The sequence below is a fragment of the Schistocerca piceifrons genome, chromosome 9 (genome assembly GCF_021461385.2).
Source record: "Schistocerca piceifrons isolate TAMUIC-IGC-003096 chromosome 9, iqSchPice1.1, whole genome shotgun sequence".
Taxonomy (NCBI): domain Eukaryota; kingdom Metazoa; phylum Arthropoda; class Insecta; order Orthoptera; family Acrididae; genus Schistocerca; species Schistocerca piceifrons.
The window spans coordinates 103,283,991-103,311,829 of record NC_060146.1 but is presented as its reverse complement, the minus strand read 5'-3'; the positions used below and the strand labels follow the sequence as shown (position 1 = coordinate 103,311,829).

The 27,839-nt window shown below is 39.4% G+C and overlaps 1 protein-coding gene across 1 annotated transcript in view; it reads left to right on the top strand.

Annotated features, from left to right (window-relative positions):
* Positions 1–27,839, top strand: part of LOC124716926 (X-ray repair cross-complementing protein 5-like) — a 132,283-nt gene that overhangs the window by 88,739 nt on the left and 15,705 nt on the right. Inside the window, exons 9-11 of the mRNA XM_047243504.1 lie at positions 1,670–1,936; positions 16,712–16,902; positions 22,758–22,964. Coding sequence (XP_047099460.1) covers positions 1,670–1,936; positions 16,712–16,902; positions 22,758–22,964 — 665 coding nt within the window. The remainder of the gene's footprint in view (positions 1–1,669; positions 1,937–16,711; positions 16,903–22,757; positions 22,965–27,839) is intronic.

Genomic DNA, 27,839 nt, shown 5'->3' with positions numbered 1-27,839 from the left:
TGTGTTGCATTACTTACTGAATACCCCTCAAAGTGCATATGTTTGTTTGTTATACATGTTCTTAATGACAATGAACTACTAGTTTGGTTGCATTATATTTTACGCAATAGGAGTAAATGCCTGAAAACTTCATATTAAGTGATATGTACAAATCTGTGAAATATGTTCTAAGTCAGATTTAGTCATTACAGTGTGCAGAAATGTCTGTAGAGCATTGCTCAGTAAAGCAAGCATAAATTTTTTAGCTGTGTGTTTAAAGCGAATTGCAGCAAAATATGCCGTGAAGCCAATGGATAATTTTTTTGTGGAAAGTGGGTAATAATGAAGATGATGATATAATAATACAGGGTGACCTACGGAAACTGACAGTTTTCAAATTAGCACAAAATCGGTGATTAACATCTTGTATTTGATTTGCATGATCACTTACAAAAACTAACATTCAGGTGACAGCAATTGTCTTGACTATAGTTTTAAAAAGTTACTTGTAACTCAGGCCAACAGGTGGTGGTCAACCAAACCTGCCTTTTCTTTAATGTCAGCCTATGACTGTGTTAAACCTTGGGACTTTTTGTCATAGAAAGAAAAAAAAGACACAAGCAGACAAGTCTGGTGATCTTAGTGGCCATTGCAGAGCATCCAAATGAAAAATAAAAAGTGTTTCTTCACACTGCCACAGGTGCATTTACAGTGTGTGATGATGTACCAGCCTGTTGAAAATAAGCAGTCCTCATGTTCATCTGTTGTCTCCACAATTTGGGTGGAAAGAACACATTCAGGATGTTTATGAAACATGCAACAGTTCCCTGTCACTTGCTACTCTGTCAGCCTAGGGGAAAAAATCAGATTACAATGACAGCAGCAAATGCATGACACACAGTCACATTAGGGAAGCAAAGACATCTCTCATGAATTAGGAAAGGCTGTTCGAGGAATGAAAAATAATAGCTGTGTTTGTTAACTGACCCATTCAAGTGAAAATGTGACTCATTGTTCATACAATAATGCTACTGTATTTGAGTCATCTTCAAAGATCACATGTGGACACACAGATAAGTCATCTTGTTTTAAATCCAAATGTAACACTTTCGCCCTACAGACTCACTGCTCATTTGCAGACAGTGTGCATTGAGACATGCAGATCATCTTGGACTTCTGAGATTGCATCTCACACTGTGGCAATGTTTTGAGATGTCCTGTGTTTTTTATCATGGTCTGGTGGCTTCTTCTTAAAAATATTTCCCCCTGTTGTGGAAGCTGTAACCCATCATAGGGTCAAATTGATGTTTGGAGCTGTGCAGTTAATGTAGCCATACTGCATTGAGAGACTCAGCATTTAGGACAAAGGTATTGTACATGAACATGCAATACTCTCTCGTCCACAATTCCACTACTGTTGAGTTGGGGAACAGTCCCGAAGTGAACAAGGTATACCGTCTCCCTCCCACCACTGACAACGCTATATTCAGGATCAATTAATCTCATACAGCCCCAAAAACTTTACAGTTTCATGACTTAATACAATTTATTCTTCTGATTACTGATGTTGGCACTAGAGAAATGTAGGATGGTTAGATAGTTCCTTGAAAAAATTCACTACAGTTTATTTATGTATTTATTTGTCATATATTCCCATTTGTGATGTATGTTATAATTGTATCATTCACAGGGGTGCTTTACCAGATGGAACTGAGGCATTTAAATCAAATGAGATAACTAATATAACTCATCACAAATTGTTCAGTTGCATTTCCTACCGTGCCTTACACCCAGGAGAAAAAATACCACCTATGGTGGAAGAAATAAGAGAATTTGTTACTAGCCCTTTTGTCGATTCGGGGCATGTTAATGACATAATCCTGAAAATGAAAAGGACATTCGACTTGAAGGAAGTAGTGCGGCGGCAGCGTGAAAAGGATTCTACTGACGTGAAACAGTTGAGTATATATTAGGCAGTTGTTGAAACTAAGTGTAAATAAAAATGTCCTTGCTCTCGGCTTGATAAATGCCACCTGTTTTGAAGTACTTGCATTAATGACAGGTAATATGTCTATCTGTTTTGGAAACTATCTAATTCAATAGAATAAGGCAGTGTTCTTTGAGCGCTATTATTATCATTTGCACTGTTTTCTTTGTACCTTTTGTTGGTGTTAATTAGCGTGTGCAGCTTTGAATGCATTGCATGTCCTGTAGTTACCTTTATTTTAGTTTACTTAATCTATAACATTGGTAACAAACTGAATTTTTGTTCTATATAATGTAATTGGATAGATAAAATATCTACTCATCAAGCAGTGGCAGGAGAACATAAATATATAAAAAGTAAGTTTTTGCTTATGCAATCTTTCGGAGCAGGTGGCTCCTTCTTCTAGCAGAAGGGTTGAAGGGGAAGGAAGAGGAGTGAAGGGAAAGGAAATGGAGAGATGGGATGGGATGAGAAGGAAAGACTTTCCATCTCATGCCATCCGGTAAGTCTCCCCTGACTCGGTGTTCTGGGTGACTTTTCTGAACTCTACCCCTTTTCCTAAACCTCTCTGTTTCCTTTCCGTTCACCCCTCTTCCTTCCCCTTCAACCCTTCTACTGCAAGAAGGAGCCATTGGCTCATCCAATTACATTATATTGTCAAAAATTGATTACTTTCATTGTTGAATTTTTATTCTGCATATTTAAGTGGGTGGATTTACCTAATTTTTGGATGCCAAGTTCAGAATTCCAGTCATATTTTCTCCATATTTTTAAGTTTCTGAGAGACAAAATAATAAAATTATGTCCTTTTTACTTCCAATATGTGGTGAACATTAATAAAATCAGAGTTTAATATACATAATCGAAAAATTATTGAAACCTTTACATAAAACACCGAAACAATCATCATATTATTAAAAAAAAGCCCCTTGTAGCATGAAAACAAAGTTGAACATCTGTTTATTTGAAGAAATTGGATAGGAATGCTTTTGTATTGTAAAATGTCTCGTATGTCAAAGCAACAGTTGTTATTGGAGGGTTCCAGCATCCTTGACAGTGACATTTGCTAGTAGGAATGTCTTAGTGGAAGGATTCATCACTAAAAGCACCCAAGTTTTCTAGGAAAAAAACGAAGTACAAAGTATATTTTTAGTGATAGTCTACACCTGATTTTTGCTAGTTGTCCAACAGTTCGGACTCTAAAGAAACATAATTCTCATTTCTTCTGTTGTCCATGGACTTTGTCTTTTAGAGGACATCCAAGCAAGTAACTCAGCATTCTTAAGTTTAGCATCAAAGGTCTCATCAATGAAAAATTTTCTGGTTTGTGGCCTGATAAACACGTCTTCTTCCACCTTGGCCCCAGTGATGCTAGGAAAAACTTCTTTCAAATTATTGAAGGTCTGACATTGTTTATCAAGAGCCTTTGCTAAGTTCTTCAACATGTCTAATTTAATATGAAGTGGAGGCAGTTTGACTTGGCACAACTAATGGTTTGTTCTTAAAATTTTCCTTTCCTGCTGTATATGTTTGTCTCATAGACCTTTACGTGACAGTGTACTTGTTTTTGATGTCTCGTGTGCCTTAAAGCCCACAAACTCTCAACAGAATTGTAAATCGTGATCTTTATAATTGGTTACATGTAGCTGCAGTATTACAATTTCAAGTGTATCCATATTATCCATTGAATTAGCCAAAGTTACTGATAGAAGTTTATTGCCATTACAATCCTTTCACTACAAATTGAGATTGCCACTTCAAAACATTCTGGCAAAGAATCAGCCAAGAAAAAACTCATCTGCTGTCTAGTGACTGTTTTTAAAACTGACATTATGTAACACAAAAAAGCAACTCCATAGTGACACTTTTTATATTTTGATTATAAAAAATAGCAAAATTTACTGGAAATGTAAAGAAAATAATACATAATTTTGAATATCTCAGAAAAGTTATGTGATACCACATTTCTAAGAGTGCATTTAGAATCGACAACCATAAATAGCCTTACATGGAAATTAATGTATCACATGATGATGATGATGGTGATGTATCACATACCAGATGCAAAATGGTTGTTGCCCAGTGAAACTTATTTCAATCACTTTGGCGTGGTATAGTGAATGCACGGAGCTTATACCTGGAAATGTGTGTGTTGATCTTTTGGTAGAGTATTATTTTTAGCAATATTATAAAAGGGAAAAACTAGTTTGGAAAGAATAATGAATGATGAAAAGTGTTTTCATGGCTTGGTACTGATGTATTATCAGGATTTTATTATCCTGTTAACAGTAATTACTTCTTAAATAGTTGTGTGTGTGTGTGTGTGTGTGTGTGTGTGTGTGCGTGTGTGTGCGTGTGTGCACCCACCAGAGAGAGATTTGAAGCTCTGTTTTAGAATTGTTTAAGTTGCATATGCCTTTAAACAGTTCCATTACTATTATTTTTCACATCTCTATGTGTATCTTCTTCTTCTGGAATGATATTTCTTTGCTATTGCCATGTAACTTCCCGCAAGCTTTGTGGTGTATCTCCTTGAATTATTTTTGAGTAACATAAATGTTGAAGGATGTACAGGGTGTTTCAAAAAGAACTTTACAGCTTTGAAAATTCATATAAATTTATTCATAGTACATACAGAGGTGATTGCAGTGTCAATTTGTAGGGAAATACATCAAATTTTGTCTCACATAGTTTGCTAGTGCCAAATCATACCATAAGGAGCACTAGCAGCAGTTGCGTTAAAGAAGCTGCCTTCATGCGACCTGAGTGTGCTAGCTGTGTGTTATGGTTTGAAGAATCGAAGTCGGCAACAACAGTTCAGCATAATTTCCATACCAAGTACGCTAAATATCCTCCTAGTAGGCCTAAAATTTGTGAGTAGCATAAATTTGTTGTAGAAACAGGAGTAGCATAAATTTTTTGTAGAAACAGGATGCTTGGTGAGACATGAGAAATCATCAGGTCGTCGAAGCACATCTGACATCATCATCGAACGAGTGAGACAACGTTTTGTAAGCAGCCCTTCGAAATCAACCCAGTGTGCATCTCGCAAATTGAAATCCCACATACAACTGTTTGGTGCATGTTGAAAAACCGTTTGCATCTGAAACTGTACAGATTGATGATTGTAAAAGCATTAAAAGACACTGATTAAATTGCTCCCAAGAACTTCTGTGCTGATATGTTAAATTGATTACATGAGGATGAACATTTCTTGGACAAAATTATTTTTTCAGCGAGTCGACTTTTCACTTAAGTAGCAAGGTTAACACACGTAACTGCAGGATTTGGGGCAGTGAAAATCTGCATCAAACATTGCAACATGTTCATGATAGTCCTAAACTGTATGTTTTTGTGCATTGAGCAAGAACAAAGTGTACAGTCCCTTTCTATCCATGAAAGAATCATCAATGGGACTGTGTAACTGGATATATTACAACAATTTTTGATACTGCAGATCGATGAGGATGACCAAGAACGAAATGTTTATTTCATGCAAGATGGTGCACCACCCCACTACCTGGCTGATGTCCGGGATTTTCTGTCACCGCTGTCCAGGTCAATGGATTGGCAGTGATGCGCCAATTGCGTGGCCCCCACATTCCCAAAATCTGACACCATCCTATTTTTTTATGGGGATTCATCAAGGATATCAAGTTTGTACCTCCTGTGATGGCTTCTAGGCCTGAACTCAGAGCAAGAATTTATGCCCCCACTGATCAAGCTGCACCTGCAATGCTACGGTGAGTTTGGGAAGAAATTTACTTCTGATGGGATGTGTGCAGGATAACCCACGGAAGCCACATACAACATCTTTAGTTCAAGTTAAAAAAACTTGACATGTTTCCCTACAAAATAACATTAAACCCAGCACTGTATCTTCTTTCAATAAATTTATATGAATTTTTAAAGTTGTAAAGTGCTTTTCGAAACGCCCTGTACTTCACTGTTTCGTATATGTAGAGCAGCACATTGAGATTAAATACTTCATATCTCTCTTACACATTTCTCACTGATCCTCACAGGATTATTGGAAGGTTCACTGGCCAGATTTCAGTCACAGATTAGATCAAGCCGTCTTCTTCTGTTTCAGAACAGCACACATCCAGTAAAGACCTTAGGCAATTAAATTATGTCTTTAGTATGAGTCCTTTCAGTACTGAACAAACACACAGTGAGGAATTAGAGGACAAGGCCAGAAAATCATTTGTGTACCAAAAGATCAGACTTGGTGTGGAAACATCTGGAAACATACATGGTGTCCATAAATTATCGTTACAGTTTTAGATTATAATAACTTACAAATATGCTATAAAATAATGACTGGTTTTCAACACATAACAGACTAACTCGTAAAGTTTTGTTTCTACCGTCATACATGCCACTGTGTGCACCTTCATTGACACGGACAACACCCAGTCGGTATTCTGTCTCTGCTCCAGTACCTCCATGGCAACATGTCAGTACAAATGATGCTTTTACAAACCTCATAGGTGGAAGTGTAGTGGTGAGAGATCAGGTAATCTTGGTGGCCACAGAGTCAGACTGTCTCATCTAGTTCACCATCCAGAAACTTTGCCCCCAGAAATTTTTGTGCATCCAGTGCCCCATATTACTGGAATATGATGTCAGGTTGCACATGTTTCAGTTGTGATGCAGCAAAGTCTCATAGCAAGTTCAGGTAAATACTGTTAACAGTAGGCTGACTGAAACAGAATGGACCAGTGATTCAGCTGTACGTAAGTCTGCACCACACATTGAATTTAGGACTGTCTCTTTGCATTTCTAGTGCAATATGGGGACACAATGATCCTCATATATCCGGGAGAGTGATGGTTCAAATGCAGTCATCCAGAATTAGGTTTTCTATCGTTTCCCAAATCTGTTAAGACAAATGCTGAGAAGGTTCCTGTGAAATGGCACAGCTGATTTCCTTCTCCATCCTTCCCTAATCTGGGCTTGTGCTCCGTCACTAATGACCTCATTGTCGACGTTGCTATATCTGCGAGTAGCCAGATACTGGTGCACTTGAGAAAAAGAGGAGAGAAATGATGACAGCGTAAGGTGGTAAGACTGCCTGTGGATGGGACTCAAACTCATGCCGGAGTCGAGCAAAAGCCTGACAGAGTGGCAGACCCGACAGCAAGAGCAAGTCAATAGCAATGTATGCAACAACAAAGTGCAATGAACTTTCGACACAACACTGTCAACAGGTCAGATACAAGCCACAATCCAAATCGAGACCAAAGAGGAAAACCAGTACCAAAGCGAAATCTTCGACGAGGAGTCAGTAGTGTGGCGGAGACAGTAAGAAATGCTATCAGGTGAAGAACACGGCTGATTGAGTGGTCAAGGTCTGGCAGTATTTGTGCTAGTCACGAGGGACACTATTGGCCAGTGTATTCATGTGGCGAGATGGTGGTGCACTCACTAGGCGAGTGCAGCGGTGTGGGGACACTGTCCACTTAACGTCCATTGAGGTCCATTTGCTCCATTGGGCTTTCAACTTCTACACAGCCCAATACCAGAGACCACAGATGTTACCACTAATCTCCTCCTCCTCCTCCTCCTCCTCCTCCTCCTCTTCCTCCAGTGTCTCTATGATCAAACAATGCAAGCTTTCACAGCTTCTGGGCATTAAGCCATGGTCTGTGGAATATTTCTGTGCCTAATGTTTCACCTCCTAATGTTCGAGACATCGTAGAGATGTAAAGACTCAGATACCAGGTTCATACTTAAACAAGTTTGACAAGCTGAACTGCTTATGCGTATTGTCGCAACTGTTGGTATATGACATCATCAGATCACTACTTAAGATCATGGTGTCACATCTGTGGATCTTACATTGGGGAAAAGTTGGCACTATTTGCTTTGTGTAGTTATAAAGCCTACAGCTTGTCTAATTTCAATCCTTCTCCTTTTCCATTAAAGTTGGTTTTGTCCTTTTGACTTCTTTTGATCAGTTCTTGATGAAATCATAGTATTGGAGTGGAGAAAGAAATTTGTTGTTTCCCTTGTCGTAGTGCTTGATCCGCTACTGCTGGTTTATGTATGTTTGCCAGAAGACAGGTGCTCTTGTGTTGTGTAAGACAGGTGTTAATGCTTCTTTTAGTAGTTCCTATGTGCAAGAGATTTTATATATTGCAGCTGTGGCAAGCGGTGGGCATAGGTCCTTTACAGTGTTCAAATATTCGAGTGCCTTCCTGTTCGTTTAAACATTGTGTCAATACTGTGTCTCGTTTATTCATTGCTGACATGATCTGCAGCTGTTGTTACAGATGGGATGAAAACTTTCCCTTTAGTTGGTTCTTTTTCACTAGATGCTCTAAATATTTCAAGATTCAGTGCCCTCATTATCACCTTGCCAGAATAGCCATATCTTCTTAACGTAGTTCTCCTCCTAGTACTATGGGTTACAGATTATTTTAGCCTAGTCCATCAGTGTTGTAATCACTCCTCTTTTGTACTTGGTATTGGGATTGTAGTTTTTGTGAAAGTCTCTGTCTGTTTGAGTGGGCTTCTGCAGACTTTGTGCTCTGAAGTTCTGTTGGGTTTTCTGAGCAATTCTACATGAAAATAAAATTTTATGTTCTTTCTCTTTTTTCATAGAGGACTTTATATTGGAATTAACATGTATCATTCAGAAAATTTAGGAATTCCGAAAGCTCATTTTCTCAGTGAGGCCATATAACAAAAATCTTTATGAACCGGGTGACACTCAGAGCTCTCTCCTGTGGCAATCACATAAAAAAGCTTTGATTTGTCTTGTCACATGTTGAAAACCAGCTGTTATTATGGAAATTTTTGTTTTTCTTAATGAATCTTTATTTATTCATCATCATCAACATCAACTTTTTCTCCTTCAAAGTAATCTCTCTCTGATTAAATACACTGTGGCTGCACTTTCTCCAATCTTGGAAGCACTTCCGGAACTCACTTCTCATTGTGGTGTTCAGTTTCTTCAGTGATCCTGTTTTTATTTCATCAGTGATGGTAAAACAGTGCCCTTTCATGGTTCACTTCAACCTCAGGAATAGAAAGAAGTTGCAGGGGCTATGTCCGGCAAATGCGGTGGCTGAGGCAATATAACAGATTTTTTTGCTGAAAGATCGTGAACAATCATTGAGGCGTGAGCAGGAGCATTATCGTGATGCAAATTTCACGATTGGTTTTGGCACAATTGTGGTAGTTTTCTTCTGATTGCTTCACACAAACAGGCGCATAACTTCCTAGTCGTATTCCTTATAGACTATATGACCATAAGGCAGGAACTCATGATGCACTGTCCCACTGTAATTGAAGAAAACAGTGAGAAGAACCTTCACATGTGGTCAAGCTTGTCATTTTTTTCGATCTTTGCCCTTTAGGCAATTTACATTGGGACAATTTGGCCTTGCTTTCAACATCATACTCATAATACCCATGTTTCACCACCTGTTATAACATTCTTTAGAAGTTCTGGATCATTGTTGACTTCAGTCAGCAATCCTGTGCAATGTCCATGCGATGTCATTTTTGGTCAAAATTCAACAGTTTCGGAACATACATTGCTGTTAAATGTTTCATGCCAAAAACATCCGAAAAGATTTTTTGGCATGAGCCAAAGAACATGCCAACATCATCACCAACCTCTCGACCCTCTTTGAAATGTTTATACCACTTGTAAACTCTTGTCTTACTCCTAATAGATTTGCCAAAAGCCACAGTCAACATTTCAAATACGGAGCTGGATTTGATTCAAGTTTTCAAGCAAAATTTAATTCAAATTGTTTGATCTATCTTTTTCAAAAGTAAAAATTTGCTGACGTCATTCAAAAGCATGTATAATCTTTTCAACTGCCAACAAGAAACTATTCAAAACAGCTGAAAATGCAGACATTCATTGACAACATGTGTACCAAATGTTAATTTTTTTTTTTTTTTTTTTAATTAAGAAATTCCTGTTGCTTTTTGATCACACCTTGAACAGCATTGTTTTAACAGGTTTTTCCACCTCTTCCTCACAATCATATGAAAGATGTTCATGTAAAAACATTGTTTAGGTAGTTAGCAAGCAGAGAATGTGCACTGTGTGTGCTGCGATTTTAGTCTGTGCAGAAACAATGTGAGGAGCTGAGCACAGGACAGCCGGCCGCGGTGGTCTAGCAGTTCTAGGCGCTCAGTCCGGAACTGCGCGACTGCTACGGTCGCAGGTTCGAATCCTGCCTCGGGCATGGATGTGTGTGATGTCCTTAGGTTAGTTAGGTTTAAATAGTTCTAAGTTCTAGGGGACTGATGACCACAGATGTTAAGTCCCATAGTGCTCAGAGCCATTTGAACCATTTGAGCACAGGACATTGGCAAGACAGAATGCTGTCAGCAGTCTCTACCTGTTCTGAAAGTGGCATTTGCACTCTGCTGATAATGTGAACATTTGGAAACAATTGATAGAAAGCTGAAGAGGAATGTCATACTGACTTTTGCCCCCTGAGATTCAGTTCAGATACGTTGTTCTGAGTAATGAGAGATTTGCCACCAAGCATTGTAAATGTTAAGTATGAGAACAATGAAATACAGAAGAGTTCTCTAAAAAGGCAGATACGTCATTTTGTAGTGAGGTAGCATAAATGTGAGCTCTTTTACAGCCTTCAACAATCTGCAGCTAGAAATGAAGTCCCATGACACAATTAGTGTCACTGCATAAGAGGTCCACTGCATCAAGAAGACATGAGAAGGCAGTCGTAAATCTTCATTAAGGTAAAAACAACATTGAGATGACAGCGTTCGAGAAGTAAGGACTTAGTTAAGATCTGTAACTAGGGACCTTTTTATATCACTCCAATAGTTATTAAAATCTAAAGCTGTAAATATAATTTATGGACACCTTGTTTCCCATCATTTGGAACGAGCACTTCCTAATTGAGAAGATGAGGTAGGGCAGCTGTAGAATGACAGAAATGGAGTGAGAAAAGTCGAGAGCTGGTGACGCTGCCAGGTAGGCTTGAGGAGGTTAAGAGTTTGTCCACAGAGGGCAGAATGAAAACTTTTACTCCACTAAATAAGTACATGTTGTGTGAAACTTCATCACTTTAATTAATTTCATTGGCATAAAATTAACTGAAGATAGGTAGTGGAATGAAATCAGTGTAGATGTGGTTATGACATCAGTGAAATAACGACGATAAATGTTGAACTCTATAAGCTTCCCTTATTGCATATGATTGGCTCAGTAAATATGATTTTATGCTCTAACCATCTGTCTACTGAATCTACAGCATAGTTTATAAAGTTCAGTAATGAAAGGGGAAGTACGATATTTTATTAAACTTAATTCTTCTTCTTCTTTCTCTTCTTATTTGCCCAGGACTTTCCATTGTAAGATGTTCCTGTTAAGCTTTTATGTTGAGTTTTTGAGCCCTCACAACCATAATTTAAAATGTTCCCACTAAATATCTTTATGAACGTCTTTCTTTTTCGTATATTAAGATTGCTGTTTGCTAACAAATTACTTCTGATAGCTCGTTTGGCTGTGACAGTTGTTCTTTTAATATCCGTCATACTTCTATTATCATCTGTTTTTGTACTTTTCTACTTGCATTAGTAATGCATTTCCTATTTTAACATTTACACTTACTTGTCTAATGGGGTATCGTCTCAGTTGTGCGACTGGATTCGTGATTTCCTGTCACGAAGGTCACAGTTCGTAGTAATAGACGCAAATCATCGAGTAAAAGTGAAGTGATATCAGGTGTTCCCCAGGGAAGCATCCTGGGACCTCTGCTGTTCCTGATCTATATAAATCACCTGGGTGAAAATCTGAGCAGTTTTCTTAGGTTGTTCGCAGATGATGCTGTAATTTACCATCTAGTAAGGTCATCCGAAGACCAGTATCAGTTGCAAAGCGATTTAGAAAAGATTGCTGTATGGTGTGGCAGGTGGCAGTTGACACTAAATAACAAAAAGTGTGAGGTGATCCACATGAATTCCAAAAGAAATCCATTGGAATTCGATTACTCGATAAATAGTACAATTCTCAAGGCTGTCAATTCAACTAAGTACCTGGGTGTTAAAATTACAAACAACTTCAGTTGGAAAGACCACATAGATAATGTTGTGGGGAAGGCGAGCCAAAGGTTGCATTTCGTTGGCAGGACACTTAGAAGATGCAACAAGTCCACTAAAGAGACAGCTTACACTACACTTGTTCACCCTCTGTTAGAATATTGCTGCGCGGTATGGGATCCTTACCAGGTGGGATTGACGGAGGACGTCTTAAGGGTGCAAAAAAGGGCAGCTCGTTTTGTATTATCACGTAATAGGGGAGTGTGGCAGATATGATACGCGAATTGGGATGGAAGTCATTAAAGAAAAGATGTTTTTCGTCGCAGCGAGATCTATTTACGAAATTTCAGTCGCCAACTTTCTCTTCCGAATGCGAAAATATTTTGTTAAGCCAAACCTTCATAGGTAGGAATGATCATCGAAATAAAATAAGAGAAATCAGAGCTCGAACAGAAAGGTTTAGGTGTTCGTTTTTCCTGTGCGCTCTTCGGGAGTGGAATGGTAGAGAGATAGTATGATTGTGGTTCGATGAACCCTCTGCCAAGCACTTAAATGTGAATTGCAGAGTACTCATGTAGATGTAGATGTAGATCTAGAATATATAGTTAGTCTTTTTCAGAATCTGCTTAGACTGCTGTTTCATCAGCATATGGAATACAGTGTGTTTGTGTACCATCAATATTAACCCCCCTTTGTTGCTGCTGTTCATTGTTTGTATTGGCCTTTCTTAACATAAATTAAGTAAATATGGAGAGAGAGGACAGCCATGTGAGACACATTTTCATATTCTAGCCTCTTTCTTAATCCCATTGATACCTATTTCTGTCTGCCTCCGTAGCGCAGGGGTAGCGTTACTGCCTACCATGCAAGGGGGCCTGGGTTAGATTCCTGGCAGGGGACTGGATGTTGTGCGTCCTTCACCATCATTTCCATCATCATTGACATGCAAGTCGCTGAAGTGGTGTCAACTAAAAAGATTTGCAATACGGCGGCCAAACCCCGAAGGGGTATCCCGGCCAATAAATGCCATATGATCATTCCATTTAATTTCTCTACTCTTGATTTTTGTAGAGATTGAGAATCATCTTCTCTCTCCAGTCTACTCCAGTGCTATTCTATTATGTCATCCAACCCACTCTGTTAAATGCCTTCTATAGGTGAATGAATGAGGCAGACATATCCTGTTTGTGTCAATTCTTCTTTCTAAAATCATTCATAGTGCCATAATTGCTTCCCTGGTTCCTTTTCCTTTCTTAAATTCTGATGGTTTCTCTCTTAAATGATGGTCAGTCTTTTATTAGTTACAGTACAGGGCTTTCAGAGTTCTGTATTTTCTAAAGTAGTGCTTTTACGAATATAATTGATGCATGAATAGAACCATAAATTCACTGAGTTTGCAGTTTGACCACCAGTGAGCATTAACAAGCATGGTGCTTTGACAAAATGGTGACATAGTGAGAAAATTGTTTTTGTGTGTCGAAATATGCAAGATGTTTATCTAGTGCAACAGTGCATTGCGCATTCAGGAGGAATTATGAAAAAGAGCATTTTGCATTGATATAGACAGTTTAGACACACTGGTTGTCTCCATAAACAGAAAAGTACTGGTAAACTGTGTATGCCAGATGTGACCGTGAGAAAGTGAGGGAAAGTTTCGTATGTAGTCCAAAAAAATTAACAGTCCATGCAAGCCACCATGACATTTGCAGGTCAGGCTACAATTAAAACTGGAAGATTATGGCTGGCAACTTCAATTTTGCGTCATAATGCAGAAACCACTCAAGGACAAACATTTTGCTTCCGAGCTAATCTTCAGCGACGAAGAAACTTTCAATTTATCTAGTACGATTAATTGTCAAAATGTGAGAGTATGGGGCACCGAAAATCCTTATGAAACAGTGACACATGAATGGGATTCACTGAAGGTTAATATTTTCTGTACGGTGCCACAGACATAGAATCTATGTGGTCCATTTTCCTTCTGTGAGAAGACTGGACAGGTACCTCATATCTGGATATGTTGTAGTTCTGGTTGTTTCCGCAACAGACTGATCATTCCAAAAATTTCACTTTGCGACAAGACAGGGCACCCCTCATTGGAGCGTCGATGTTCATCGCTACCTAAACAATGAACATCCACATTGCTAGATTGGGCTCAGAGGTGAAGGTAATGTGGCTCTGTTCCTTTGATTGGCCAGGTCACATGACCTAACGCCTTGTGCTGTTTTTCTTTGGGGGACCTTGTTTATGTACCTCTAGAGCCAAGAACACTGAAGCAGCTCAGAGAAAGCATCTGTGGTGCTTTTACTAGTTGAGTTAATTTTTGCAAAAATCCACATTGATCCAGGAACAGTTATTTTGTATCTATTCCAGATAAGGATCACATTATTTTACATCAAGTTATTAACTTCGGTCTATGGTGACCATCTGCTGACCCAAGTACAAGCAATTTTTCCATCACATTGAGCCAATGTATGTAAATATGATACAGTTAAAACGCGCAACCAAACAAGCTTCGTCATTATGACTCTATAGAGTCAACATGTCTGTTAGAATAGTTTATTTGGTACTTATAATTTTACATAATAATGGCAAAGTTTGTTTGGTGTGATGTAATCAAAAAATTGTCCTCAGATCTGGAGATGGTCATTGCATACTGAAATTAATAACTAGATGTCAAATATAGTTGTCTGTAATTGGAATAAATACAAAATATTCAGGCTGACATGTGGATCACCGTCACACACCTTGCGAGGGTACAGGGTTCGAGTCCTGGCCTTGCGTGCTGTCTTAAACTGTCAGGAAGTCTCACAGGACTGCACACTCTGCTGTAAAGTGGAAGATTTGTTCTAGCTGTGTTGTATTGATTCAAGTTTAGTGCTAGCTTTTAGGTTGTTAAGCCGCCACCACAAGTTGTGCATCTATTTTGCTGCTTATCCGATCGAAATTTCTCGTTTGGCCTCACTGGATGTCATTTGAGACCTTCACACTACAGAAAAAAATGAGATGTTTCTGGGAATTGAACATAGTGCCTCTGCATCAGTAGCTGTGATGTTAATCACTACACAGATGAACTTTTGTACCATATTTCCATTCTGGATCACACCACAGTTTTAGTTTAATGGTTGATGTTTGTCTCGATAGAGAGTCTGTACATCATTGTTCTTAGTAGAGCACTTTCCTATTTTAAAGGCTCTCGAAAAGTGTAACGCATTAGATGGCTTAAAAAAATGGCAGTAATACAGACTGATAGCAAAAAATAGATCTTGAGAAATCTAAACCATTAAAATAATCTAATTAAAGAGACAAGAAAATGCCTAGACTTTTGCAAAAGAAGTGGATTGTAGGCTTTACGTGGGTTAAAGCACACACAGGGTGAAAGAAAGACAGCAGACTGCAAAAGGAGTCATCAAAGAATATATATTAAAGGTGCACCACACTAGTGATCAAATTACAAGTCTCTCCTAATTCCTATGCACTGTGTTTGTGCAATATGATAATGAGAAAGCAATTATGACTGACACCATGAATGTGTGTTGACCCTTTGTAAACAGCAATAGGAGGTCTTTTAAACAATGTTCAATGCTGGGGACATCAAGTTAATTTGATTGCAAGAATTTTAGTAAATTAAGCAGTTTAAGTAAAGGCCTGCTACCATCAATTCAGACTAACAGACGACACCCTGTGTTAGTTCACTGAGGATAACAAAACTGTGGACCATGTGTTACTGGAATGTAGCAGCATGGACAGGCAGAGAAACATGCTACTGAAAAGTGTAATAATGAAGACAGTAACTGGTCAACTGGCAAGAGTGAACTTGTACTACTCATTTTTGAAAGATTTCTATAAATTGTGTGGAAGCAATAGAAGTTTCACATGCATGAATTTCAATCACCATTTGCAAAACAAGCTCTGTGCTAATTTTAAGGCAGTAAATAAAGTAAGAGGTCACTACAGAATATTTACAATACCTGTTTTGTATCTGTAATAAAGGTTGTAATTAAGTAAACTAAACCTTGAAGTATTATCCTGCTTAATGGATCATGTTAATAATAATAAATACATATTCTGTTGCAAAATATAGAATTAAAGTCTAAAATAATCTTCAACCATGGAAAAACCTTTTTCCACCACGTTCCTTACCCCAAGACTGCTAGTGCTGGAAAGTTTACAGAAAATTTTCTGTGTTCCATGTAAAATTTGATATGTACAATTTTTGGTGAAGTGAGATGTGTTTACATGGCTGGATGGTAAAAGTGTGTTCATGAAAGCTAGAGAAATGTATTTGTATCATGGTTTATCACATAAGATTAATCATTCATGAAGATCAGCTCAAACAACTTTCATTTTTCCTGGTTTGTTTGTCAGATTATTCCCAAATAGTGTCTCGACTGTTTGACTTAACAATAAGTCCATGCTGCAACATACCTCTGAAAAAAGAGGCACCCAGTTTTGAAAATCTCAGTTGCTTGAAGTGCCACAATTTCCAGTGGCCAGTGTCTAAGCCTTTATGGAATAATGATGACACCTAGATACTTAAAATAAGGTGGTGATCACTACAGTATTGGTATCCTTCCTTCTTCTCCTTTCCATATGTTACAAGAACGTATGTGAAGAATTAAATTGTTTGTTCGTTAATTTAAATGCTACATGTTTTTTTAAACTCATAGTGATTTATGAATTCATGAAAAAATGTTTCAACAGAGCAGTTACAAATGGCACAGAATCTGAGAAACCAAAGGATTTTGACCAGCCTGGAACATCTGCTATGAGCAGTTCACAAGCAGCGAAGCCAAGTGGGTTTTTAGCTCACGGTAGAGTGAAGGTGGTTGGAACCACAAACCCGGAGAGCGATTTCCAGGAATTACTAAGTCAAGGAGAACCATTCTCCCAAGGTATGAAAGTTTTACATACTATACTACCTTCCTAAACAGCTGTCTCCCAAATATTATTTCTCACTGTATGTCCTGTACATGATTTGTAATTTCAAGTACATCTGTACTTTGTAAACAAACTTACACTCAACACTCTGTTCTGATTCACCCGCTATGTGATCAAAAGTATCTGGACCCCTATTAATGGACATTAACATGGTATCCACCCTTCTCCTTTACGACAGCCAGAACTCACTGGGGAACTATCAGTGAGGTGTCCAAATGTCTGCGGAGGACTAGGAACCCATTCTTCCTCAAGGGCCAAATCCAAAGAGGGTCATAAAGTTGGATGTTGGGGTCTCTAGCAAAACTGATGTAACTCGTCCCAAAAGTTTTCCATTGGGTTCAGTCAGACTCTGGACAGGCCAGTCCATTTTAGGAATGTTGTTGCACACAAACCTATGGCTCACAGATGTTGCTTTCTGACAGGGTGCTTTGTCATCCATATGCAAACAGTTGCCATCTCCAAACTATTCCTTTACTGTATGCAGTATAATGCTCCAAAATATGTTCATATCCTTCTCCATTGTAGTGTTTTCTTAATTGTAATAAGGGACCCACCCTGTAATCATAAAAAAACATCCCCAAACAATGACACCATCTACTCTGTGCTTCACTGTTGGCACTACGCTTGACAGAACGTAATGTTCTCCATGCATTTGCCAACCCAAGGTCTCCCATCAGATTGTGAGAGGGTACTGCATGATTCAGCAAGGGTACAGAGTGATTTATCTCCCCAAATGACTCGTTTCCAGTCATCCACAGCCCAGTGGCACCGCTCTTTACAGCACCTCCAGTACCGCTTAGCACTGACTACAGAAATGTGTGGCTTATGAGGAGCTACTCAACCATTTTACCCCATTCTTTTTGACTCCCTGTGCACAGTCATTAACTGGACTGCTGGTAGCACTTCAGTACTCGAGAGTGGTTCCTTCTGATTTTATATGATTTTTATAGCCACCCTCTGCAGTTCTCAATAGTCTATCCATCAATATGTGGGGTCTCCCGGACTTGGGTTGTTCCTTCACGTTTCCACTTCACATTCAACTCTGACAATATTAGAAGGGCATAAATGTCGTTGATGCATTTGTTACTCAAGTGACATATGATGACCAGTCCACGTTCGAAATCACTGAGCTTTCCTGACTGAGCCTTTAGTGTGTTACTGCTTTGCAAAAGAAGTGGATTGTAGACTTTACATAGGTTAAAGCACACTTATTTTAATTGGTAGTCTGCCTCTCTTGACAGCTAGCAGTCAATTCTGCACTACGAGGGTAATCCCAAAAGTAAGGTCTCCTATTTTTTTATAAGTACAGAACTCTATTTGTGTGGCAGTTGGTCACATTGTTATGAAGAGTGTTTCACGCGCTGTGTGTCATGCAGACGCCGCACTGAGGTGCTCAGTCTTCACTTGGCAGCCGTTGAGAATGGAGCTCCCGTTGGATGTTATCGCCAAATGCAAATTGCGCACAGTTGTTCAGTTTTTGAACGCAAAGGGCACTGCACCAATTGAAATCCATCGCCAATTGACGGAAGTGGATGGATGTCCAAAATGTTCGTAAGTGGTGTAGAGAGTTTGCAGCTGGTCGGACCGAAATTCACGAGAAACAGAGGAGCGGGAGACCGTCAATTTCTGAGGAGACAGTGTTGAAGGTTGAGCAAAGCTTGCGTGACGATTGGCGGATCATCCTGGATGATCTCTGCATGTTGCATCCTGAGGTTTCCCGAAGCACCGCTCACAGAACTTTAATGGAAACATTGAACTACCGGAAAGTGTGTGCAAGGGGGGGTGTCACGCATGCTGACTGAGGACTACATGCGGCAACGACTTGATGCTTACCGCGCATTTCTTCACTGCCTTGCAGCCGAACAGGACAACTTTCTGGACGGAGTTGTCATGGGTGACGAAACCTGGGCAAACCACTTTACACCTTTACGGAAAGCAATTCAGCTCCAACAATGAGCTGAAAGAAGAGGTTCATAACTTTCTGAACAGCATGGTAGTGAGCTGGTATGACATGAGCATACAAAATCTGCCACAGCGTCTATAAAAATGCATCGACAGAAATGTTGATTATGTCGAAAAATAGCTAAATGTTTACGCTGTAAACTGTTGTAAATCATTGTAGAAATAAACAGGTCTATGTACTTATAAAAATATAGGAGACCTTATTTTTGGGATTATCCTCATACATAGGGATGTCCAAATACTTTTGACCAGATAGTGCCATCAGTAGGAGTGTAATTCAAACTGTAGAGCTCCCACTTTGCTTGTTCAGGAAATATTTTCTAGGTTTTAAAATACAGGGTGATGCATAAGTAGGTATACAGTAAATATTATTATTATTATTATTATTAAGTATAGAAAATAGGTTGGTAATGACATGAGAATGAACAATTTATTATAGAAAATTGCAGAAATTAGATATTTGAAGTCACAATAAGTTCAACATCGTAAGTGCCCATTGTCTTATGTGCTCAAATTGCGTGTTCAGGGTTTAAACATTCCTGTTGTACACTCAAGCACTCTTGGGCACTGGAGGTCTACAGTGTTCCATGTCTTGGCATGTTCTCTTATGAATTGACACGTCATCAACAGTACATGGTTTTCTTGCAAAGACTGTATCCATGATAACATCTCAAAAGAAAGGTCTGGTGATTCAGTTGGCATGTCCACTTATTAGGTAACTTGTTGTCAAGAAACCCAAGCAGGGTTAAGTGTAATGAGGAGCAGCTCCAGCTTGGTGAAAGTAGAACTCTTTATTACCCTGCTGTAGACTTAACTGTATAATTGCAGTATGCAACATCATGTTGAGATAGGCACTGTGGGTAACTATTGTGTGAAAGTAGGGTGGGAGGGGGGGGGGGGGGGGGGGGCAATTGTCCCTTGACACGAAAGGCGTGCCCAAACTACTGCAACCTCAGGTTGATTAAATTGTTTTGTCAATTATAGCATAGCAGTTTCCTGTGGTGTAGTACATACAATCATGCCTGTTAATAGCACCTGACAGCTTAAAATTTGCTTCATCAGGCAAACACATTTTTGGAATTATGCCATCATGTTGCATTTCTTCATTCAAAAGAATCTTGCAGAGTTTTAAATGATGATTAATTTTAAATGGTGATTTGTATCATTCCGTAGTTTTTTTGTGAAGTAATATTGATTGAGACACTTGCAAACGTAAATGTTGCATTAGGTTACCCAAGGATCTACAGGAAATGTGCAACTTGACACAGGCTCTGCTTTTTTATTTCTTTGGGCTTCATATAAATCCCTAGTACGTAACAACCATTTCATTTTCAAAGGTGATAACACTTTCTGGTTGACCACTCTGTGGTGCATTACAGATATATGAAGTTCGATCAAATTTTTCGCTCTACTTGTAAATTAGAAGCCTTTTGTTTGAGGTGTATTCTATTGTGTCCATTCCCGTTTAAGCTGTTCAGCGTTCTCTATCTTCCAGTATTATTTAATTGTCCGCATATGTTGATTGGTGCTTATATTACAAGCTGTGATTATCAGAATATCTGGAAGAAGGTAGGGAAATTGTCTTAGAAGAGACAAAAATATAGTTACAGATGAATGGAAAAACTGGTAGAAGCCGACCTTGGGGAAGATCAGTTTGGATTCCGTAGAAATATAGGAACACGTGAGGCAATACTGACCCTACGACTTATTTTAGAAGCTAGATTAAGAAAAGGCAAACCTACGTTTGTAGCATTTGTAGACTTAGAGAAAGCTTTTGACAATGTTGATTGGAATACTCTCTTTCAAATTCTGAAGGTGGCGGGGGCAAAATACAGGGAGCGAAAGGCTATTTACAATTTCTACAGAAACCAGATGGCAGTTAAATAAGAGTCGAGGGACATGAAAGGGAAGCAGTGGTTGGGAAGGGAGTGAGACAGCGTTGTAGCCTCTCCCCGATGTTAATCAATCTGTATATTGAGCAAGCAGTGAAGGAAACAAAAGAAAAATTCGGAGTAGGTATTAGAATCCATGGAGGAGAAATAAAAAATTTGAGGTTCACCGATGACTGTAATTCTGTCAGAGACAGCAAAGGACTTGGAAGAGCAGTTGAACGAAATGGACAGTGTCTTGAAAGGAGGATATAAGATGAACATCAACAAAAGCAAAACAAGGATAATGGAATGTACTCGAATTAAGTTGGGTGATGCTGAGGGAATTAGATTAGGAAATGAGACGCTTAAAGTAGTAAAGGAGTTTTGCTGCCTGGGGAGCAAAATAACTGATGATGGTTGAAGTAGGGAGGATATAAAATGTAGACTGGCAATGGCAAGGAAAGCGTTTCTGAAGAAGCAAAATTTGTTTACATCGAGTATAGATTTAAGTGTCAGGAAGTCGTTTCTGAAAGCACTTCTTGTGAAGTAGACAATACACAAACTCATTCATTCAAGCCCAACTCATACACACACGACCTTTGTTTCCAGCCACTGAGGCCAGACTGTGAGCAACTGTGCGTGACAGGAGAAGCAGTCTGGGTGGTGGGTGGGGAGGAGGAGGGAAGCCAGGGGAGGGTGGTAGAGGATAAATTGCTGCTTGTGGGAGTGTACAGGGATGAGGTGGGTACAGGGTAGGGCAGCTGGGTGTAGTTGGGAGGTTAGACGAGTGGAGGGGCAGGGGTGGAAAACTAGAGAAATAGAGGAGGAGAACTGTCTCCTTCCCTGCTCCCACTGTGACATTACACAGCTTCCTATTCCACCAGTGTGGCCAGTCTTTTCGCCCCACCGCTACTTCTGTCCTTTTCACTCCCACCACCCCAAACCTGTCTCTCCACCCGTCTAACCTCCCAACTGCACCCACTGCCCTACTCTGTCCCCGCCGCTTCCCTGCAAGCTCCTACAAGCAGCATCTTACCCTCCCCCACACCTACGCTGCTATCCATCTCTGTCCTTGCCCCACCCCAGCACCCTCCTGACCCTACCACCAAGATTGGTGCTCCCATCGTGCGCAGTTGCTCGCAGTCTGGCTTCGGTGGCCAGAGACAGTGGTTGTGTGTGTATGAGCTGTGCCTGAGTCAAAGTGTGGGTGTGTGTTATGTACTTTTCAGGAAGTCCTTTTGGTCAAAAGCTCACATTTAGCAGTATTTTTGTTGTGCCTGTCTCCTCCTTAAAATTTCCACTACATGGTGAGTAGCGGTGTATTCTTTTCATAATATTCAAACAATGGAAGCTCCAGTTTGGAATATCAAGAATGTAAGGAAAAGATAGATTGCTACTTATCATTTGGATGACACACAAAGTTGCAGTCAGTCACAATTAACACACTTATAAAAAGCTTTCGGCCACAGACTTCATCAGAAAAAGAAAGAGAACACACACGCACATTCATTCACACAAGCAAGCACACCTCACACACACATGACTGTCATCTCTAGCACAGATCAAAAACTGGATTCCCAGTTTTAGGATGTCGGGACCACTTTGTCTAGTTCAGCTTTCAGTTCTTCATTTCCCAGTAACCTGATGATCTGTGGCTTCATTGTCTGCTGGTACAGATTTTGACAAAACTTCATTGAAAATTTTCTCAAAGTGTAATAACCCCAGACACGGTGGTGGTCCATACTCAACAATACTGTTTGCTACATGTATTGTTAACTGGGGACTACAGTAGTGACATCCTATTCAGAGAAACTCTTTCTTATTTTTCTGTGATCTTGTTACTAGCTGGTTCTTATTAGTCATGTTAGGTTTGTTTCATTCTCAAACGCAATATCTTTTATTTTTTCGATAGTTTAAAAATTAGTCATGTTAGCAACAGAAATGGTTAATACTGCTTTATTGCATATGAATTTCAGCATTCAACAGTATGAAGAGTGCAATAGAGAAGCTTGTGGAACGTTCATTCTCACCCCAGCAGTATCGGAAGGCCCTCTCTGCTGTCAAAACTCTCAGGAGTAAATCTGTGGAAATAGAACCACTCGTATATAATGAGTGGATCACTCAGCATAAGAAAATGCTCAAAATGTTGATGAAGGAAGAATTCTGGAACATGATTGTTGCAGGTAAGTCAGAAAACCATATGTTTAACACCAAATCGTTGTAAGGACAGGAACTGGAAAATAATACAAGGATAGTTCAGTAGCAGCCATGTTAAGAGTGGCAGCACCATTTTCCTCAAAAACAAACTACACTGTGCAACAAATTTCCATTGGAAATTTGTAAATTACGTATATTTAGGATTTCTATGTTTGTTGGGATGTAATATGATGTGAAATAGACGTTGAAAGACAGCCTTAGCACCAGCTTCAGTGACATGTGCCCTGTTTTATACCATTGATATACATATTTATTCAGTTTAATTTTACTCATTGCTGTGTGTTGCTTCTGTGACTCTTTTATTTTCATAAAATAACAGACAAATCGCCTACAGTCACAGATCGTGATTTTATTTCAATGTACATAGCATTTCGAGCTCAGGGGGCTCATTTTCAGGTGCCTGACCGCTCTACACCATTCTTCAAATTTAGGTTAATACTGATCTTGTTAAGATTATTTAGGTATATTACAAACTGGCTCTTGTGAATTCCAGCTATACAGAACTAAGACAACATTGACAAATCACTTTCTGTTTTCAGTAGTGGGTACATAATTTTGAAATACAGTATGAGTGGACATATTTATGTGCATACACTGCCAGAAAGGAAAAGTAGTAGACCTGGAAGGACGGTGTTGATTTTAATCCAGTTACGGCATGTGCCACCTGCGGTATAGTAGGTGTACTGATAACAGTTTCAACATTGTCTGCCCACAGACGGTGTAGTGACATTGTTACCACAGTGTTATCTGTGTCTACCCTTTAATAGAGTACGCTCATAGCAGAATGCTCAGCAGGGTGCAAACATTTGAAGCAAGCAGGTAACAATGCCGTGGAGGTGCACTCGTGCTCCCTACAGCCAATTGAACGAGTTTGAAGGGGTCAAACTGTGGCCATCTCAGTGGGGGGATGGTCCTTTCAGAGAATTTCGATGTGCTGTCAGTTGTACCATGTTGCTGGTCTCAGTGGTCATGTGAAGATTCTAACACACATAGACAAGGTTCTGGATGTCTGTGCAGCACAAACATCTGCCAGGATCATCGTATTGTAAGGGCAGTAGTGGCAGATCTTACAGCTACCACAGCATGGATAAAGAGGGCTTGTGAGCCAAGACATGTCAACAGGAACTGTTGCAATCCAGTTACTAGCAGGGGGACTATGGGCACACACACCTCTTGTCCGTCCTCCACTCGTGCCTCAATGTCGACATCCATAGCTCGATTGGTGCTATCTGAGGTTCACTTGGAAGGTGGAACGGCTTGCCGTGGTCTCCAGTGATGATGCAGGTGATAGTTGTTTATGCGTATGACATAGACCTGATGTGGACTCGCATGTGGAGTGCATTTGTCCATGACACACTGTACCCAGCCCAAGTCTGGGGGTCGGGGATGCGATAAGCTACAATTCTCGTTCATCTTCGGTGTTTCTGGAGGGGACACTAACCAGCACTTATTACATGCAGAAAGTTGTTAGACCCATTCTTTTGCTATTCTTGCAACAGGAAGGTGCAGTGTTGTTCCAACAGGATAATGCTCACCCACACACCACTCGTGAACTCTAGGAGTGTTTATGATAAGTGTGTCACTTAGCTGTTGTCCAAGTTTGTTGTTTCTGGAGAAAGGTATTTTTGTATTGGTGTCTCTTTACAAGTTAGCAATTTTTTGTGATGTTGTGCCTATTTAGGGAATGCTTGTAAAGATTTCTGTTTTGTCAGTTGTTTTTCCTGTAGTGCTTCTATTACTGATGTTGGCCTGTATTTTGTTGGAAAGTTTGTTAACTGATTTTACTGAATACGGATTATTTATTGCTGTTGTGTTGATGGTATCTATTTCTTGTGTTAGTGCTGTGAATTTTAAGAATAATGTGTGTGCCCTGTTCATCATGGATCTAAATCCAGCAGACATGTATATTTGGATGGTGTGATGACTCATGTATTGCGATATCAGCATAGGATGGTTTCCTGTAAGTGTAAAAACTATGTTCTTGTTATTCGTCAACGATTGTGAAGTCTATGAAGTTTATGGATTAGTTTCTTTTGTGTTCTGTTGTGAACTTTGTTTTATTATGAAGTGAACTGAATAATGCAAGAAGTTCATAAGTTCATCTTTTGTGCCATCAGTTAGGAGTATAGTGTAATCCACATATCTCCTGTAATAAACAATTTTTTCAGCAAGTTTATTTTTCCCCTCAAAAAAAAATATTTTCTAAGTCGTCGTTGAATATGTCAACAAGGGAGTTTGACATTTTGTTACCCATAACTAAGCCTTCTTTATGTTGGTAGCTTTTATCATTAAATGAGAAGTATTTGTGGAACAGTACAAGTTCAGATAGATTGATCAACTCTGAAATCCCAGTATGTTTAGTTTTTTTGTGTTTGATAAGGTTTTATTCTAATAATTTCAGTTGTCTGTTTCGTAGGTACTTTCGTGAGTAGGTTAACAGTGTCGAAGAAGGCAAATCTAGCTTCTCTCGGAATTTTTTTATCTCTGTTGAGGGCTGTTAACACTTCAGTATTTTTGAATTGAAAATGTGGTTTCAAAACTATAAAATTCCTTGAGGGTATGATTTAGTAGTTGGGAAAGTTTGTACAGGCTTCTGGTATATTCTTGGAGTTAACTATCTGTTAAACTGCAGAGTTAGGGTTGTAGATTTTTTGTTGTGTCCAGAATTTGAGGTCGGTGGGGTACGTTAATCTTCAACTTTTTATTTGTTTGTTTATAGGAGGAAGTTGAATGCTAAGAAGACCATAGGCTACTGTAGAAAGTTGTATCTTTTTGAGTACTATTAACATTTTTCAATGTGGTATATGAGGTACTGAGAGCACAAGTAGACTAACCCTGGGGAAGTCAGTATGGAGGAAACAGGCCTAATAATAATGACTCACAAAGAATGTTTTTCTGTGATGCATTGCAGCCTTTTAACATACATATGATGTAACTGGGGTTTTATTGAACAATATTCTGACATAGATACATTACAAATGTTAATTATATAGTAGAATATTAGCAGTTTTGTTGTGGCTTAGTCCACTTTTGCTCTGAGTAGTTGAACATTCTCAATGATAGGTCCGTTAGTACGCTGATTATTCATGCTGTTCATTGCACAAAGTCCATCATAGATTGCATGTGACAATAGTATACATTATTATTATGCACTGTACGGATTACATGTAATATTTTACATTGGTTTCTATAATTTTAAGCACTATGTTGCATTTCAAAATCATCCACAGGGAATGTTTTTACAGCAATTGAAGACACTTTTAAATTTTTGTAGAAATCATGATGAAATGGGGGTACATACGGAAGCAAACTGAACAGATCCTTCTTTTTTGCCTCTGTAATTATGTGTCCATTAGAATAAAGCAGTTTGAGAGTGCTGATGCATGTGGATGTTCGTTTGGCAACATCAATTTCCTGAAATGGATCTTGGCTTTGGTTCGAGTATTTATACCATATTTTGAATCTGTTGGATGCTGCAGCCACTGTATGTTCAACCATTGTACTTTACTATCGCCAGAAGACATTTTTCGATTCTTGATATTTCTTTCGGGTTGTTTTGTTGAAAAGAAACATTCCGCATTCATATTGATTTTCTTTTTTTTGGCTCTCACTACCACATCATTCCTGTGTTCAGGAAGGTAAATATTAGGAAAATACATTTTTCACTTCTAAACCGAGCCAAAATCTTGATCACAGGGCAGGTATGATTGTCCGCTAACTAAAAATTTATGGTCTATTTCCTTCACAGAAAACTCTGAGCTGCTTAAAATGTATTGTCACAGTGCAACAACTTTTACGTTTCTATTCTGGCCTCCACACTGATCAGAGTACATATTTAGTGTGGTATAGTCAATGCCCACACCGCGGCACCTGCAGCTGCATGGCCACGGTCCTTACGTCATACAGCCAACGGCCGGCACGCCCCTCTTATGCGCAGCTCTGCACAGCTGTATAGCACAGGCGCAGGCCTCACACACTGAGTGTCTCCGCACTGTCATGGCAACCTCGGCCGGCGTCCTCCCGAGACATAGTCACGTGAGGCCGCGCCGCCAATCGTAACAGGACACGACAAGCGGACTCGGTTACGGCGGGCATATTCCTCCGCCACTCGCCCTATATAGCCGCCACGCCTGGCAGTCTCGTGTCGGGCTGCCTTCTTGTTACGTCGACGTCGCACCCAGGAACGACGCTACATTGTGCTACGAATGTTTAGCATACCGGACTTGGACTCTGCAGCCCAGTCACTGCTCTTGATCAAGCACCAAGTTGTGTTAGTATTGTGGAACTGTTGGCAATAAACAGAATTTGTAACTCACGCCATTCGTTATTTGTTGTTTCTCCAATTACGGATACAACATTTAGTTTTTCAGTCCTGACAAAATTGCGTATGAAATACAGCAAACAAAAACCAATTTCTTGTGCCCCTCTTGATGCAATGGATTCATTCCACAGAAACATGTACGCATCATCACTGTGCATATTGTGGATGCCAAAGCAATGTGTTCACAACTGACATTTGTAATAGCAGCTCCAGTTGAGATGACTGGTGTAGGCAAAGTTTTCATCAAATCAAATGTTATCACTGTAACGTTACTATCTTATCTGTGAAGCAAAGTATCTCTCTGTAAACCTGCCCGTGCATACTCTTCTTTTTGCTGATGGAATTCACATTCTGCAATTAAATTCGTTCTCTCCTTATCATTATTGGCAGCTGTCATTTTTACCTGCAAAGCATTGCATGTTTGACAAGAGTCGGACACTGGTGGATGAAATGACAAATTTCAGTTTTCGTAAAAAATTTTGCAAAAAATAAAATGAGAAATGGGTATTTGCTCCTCTGC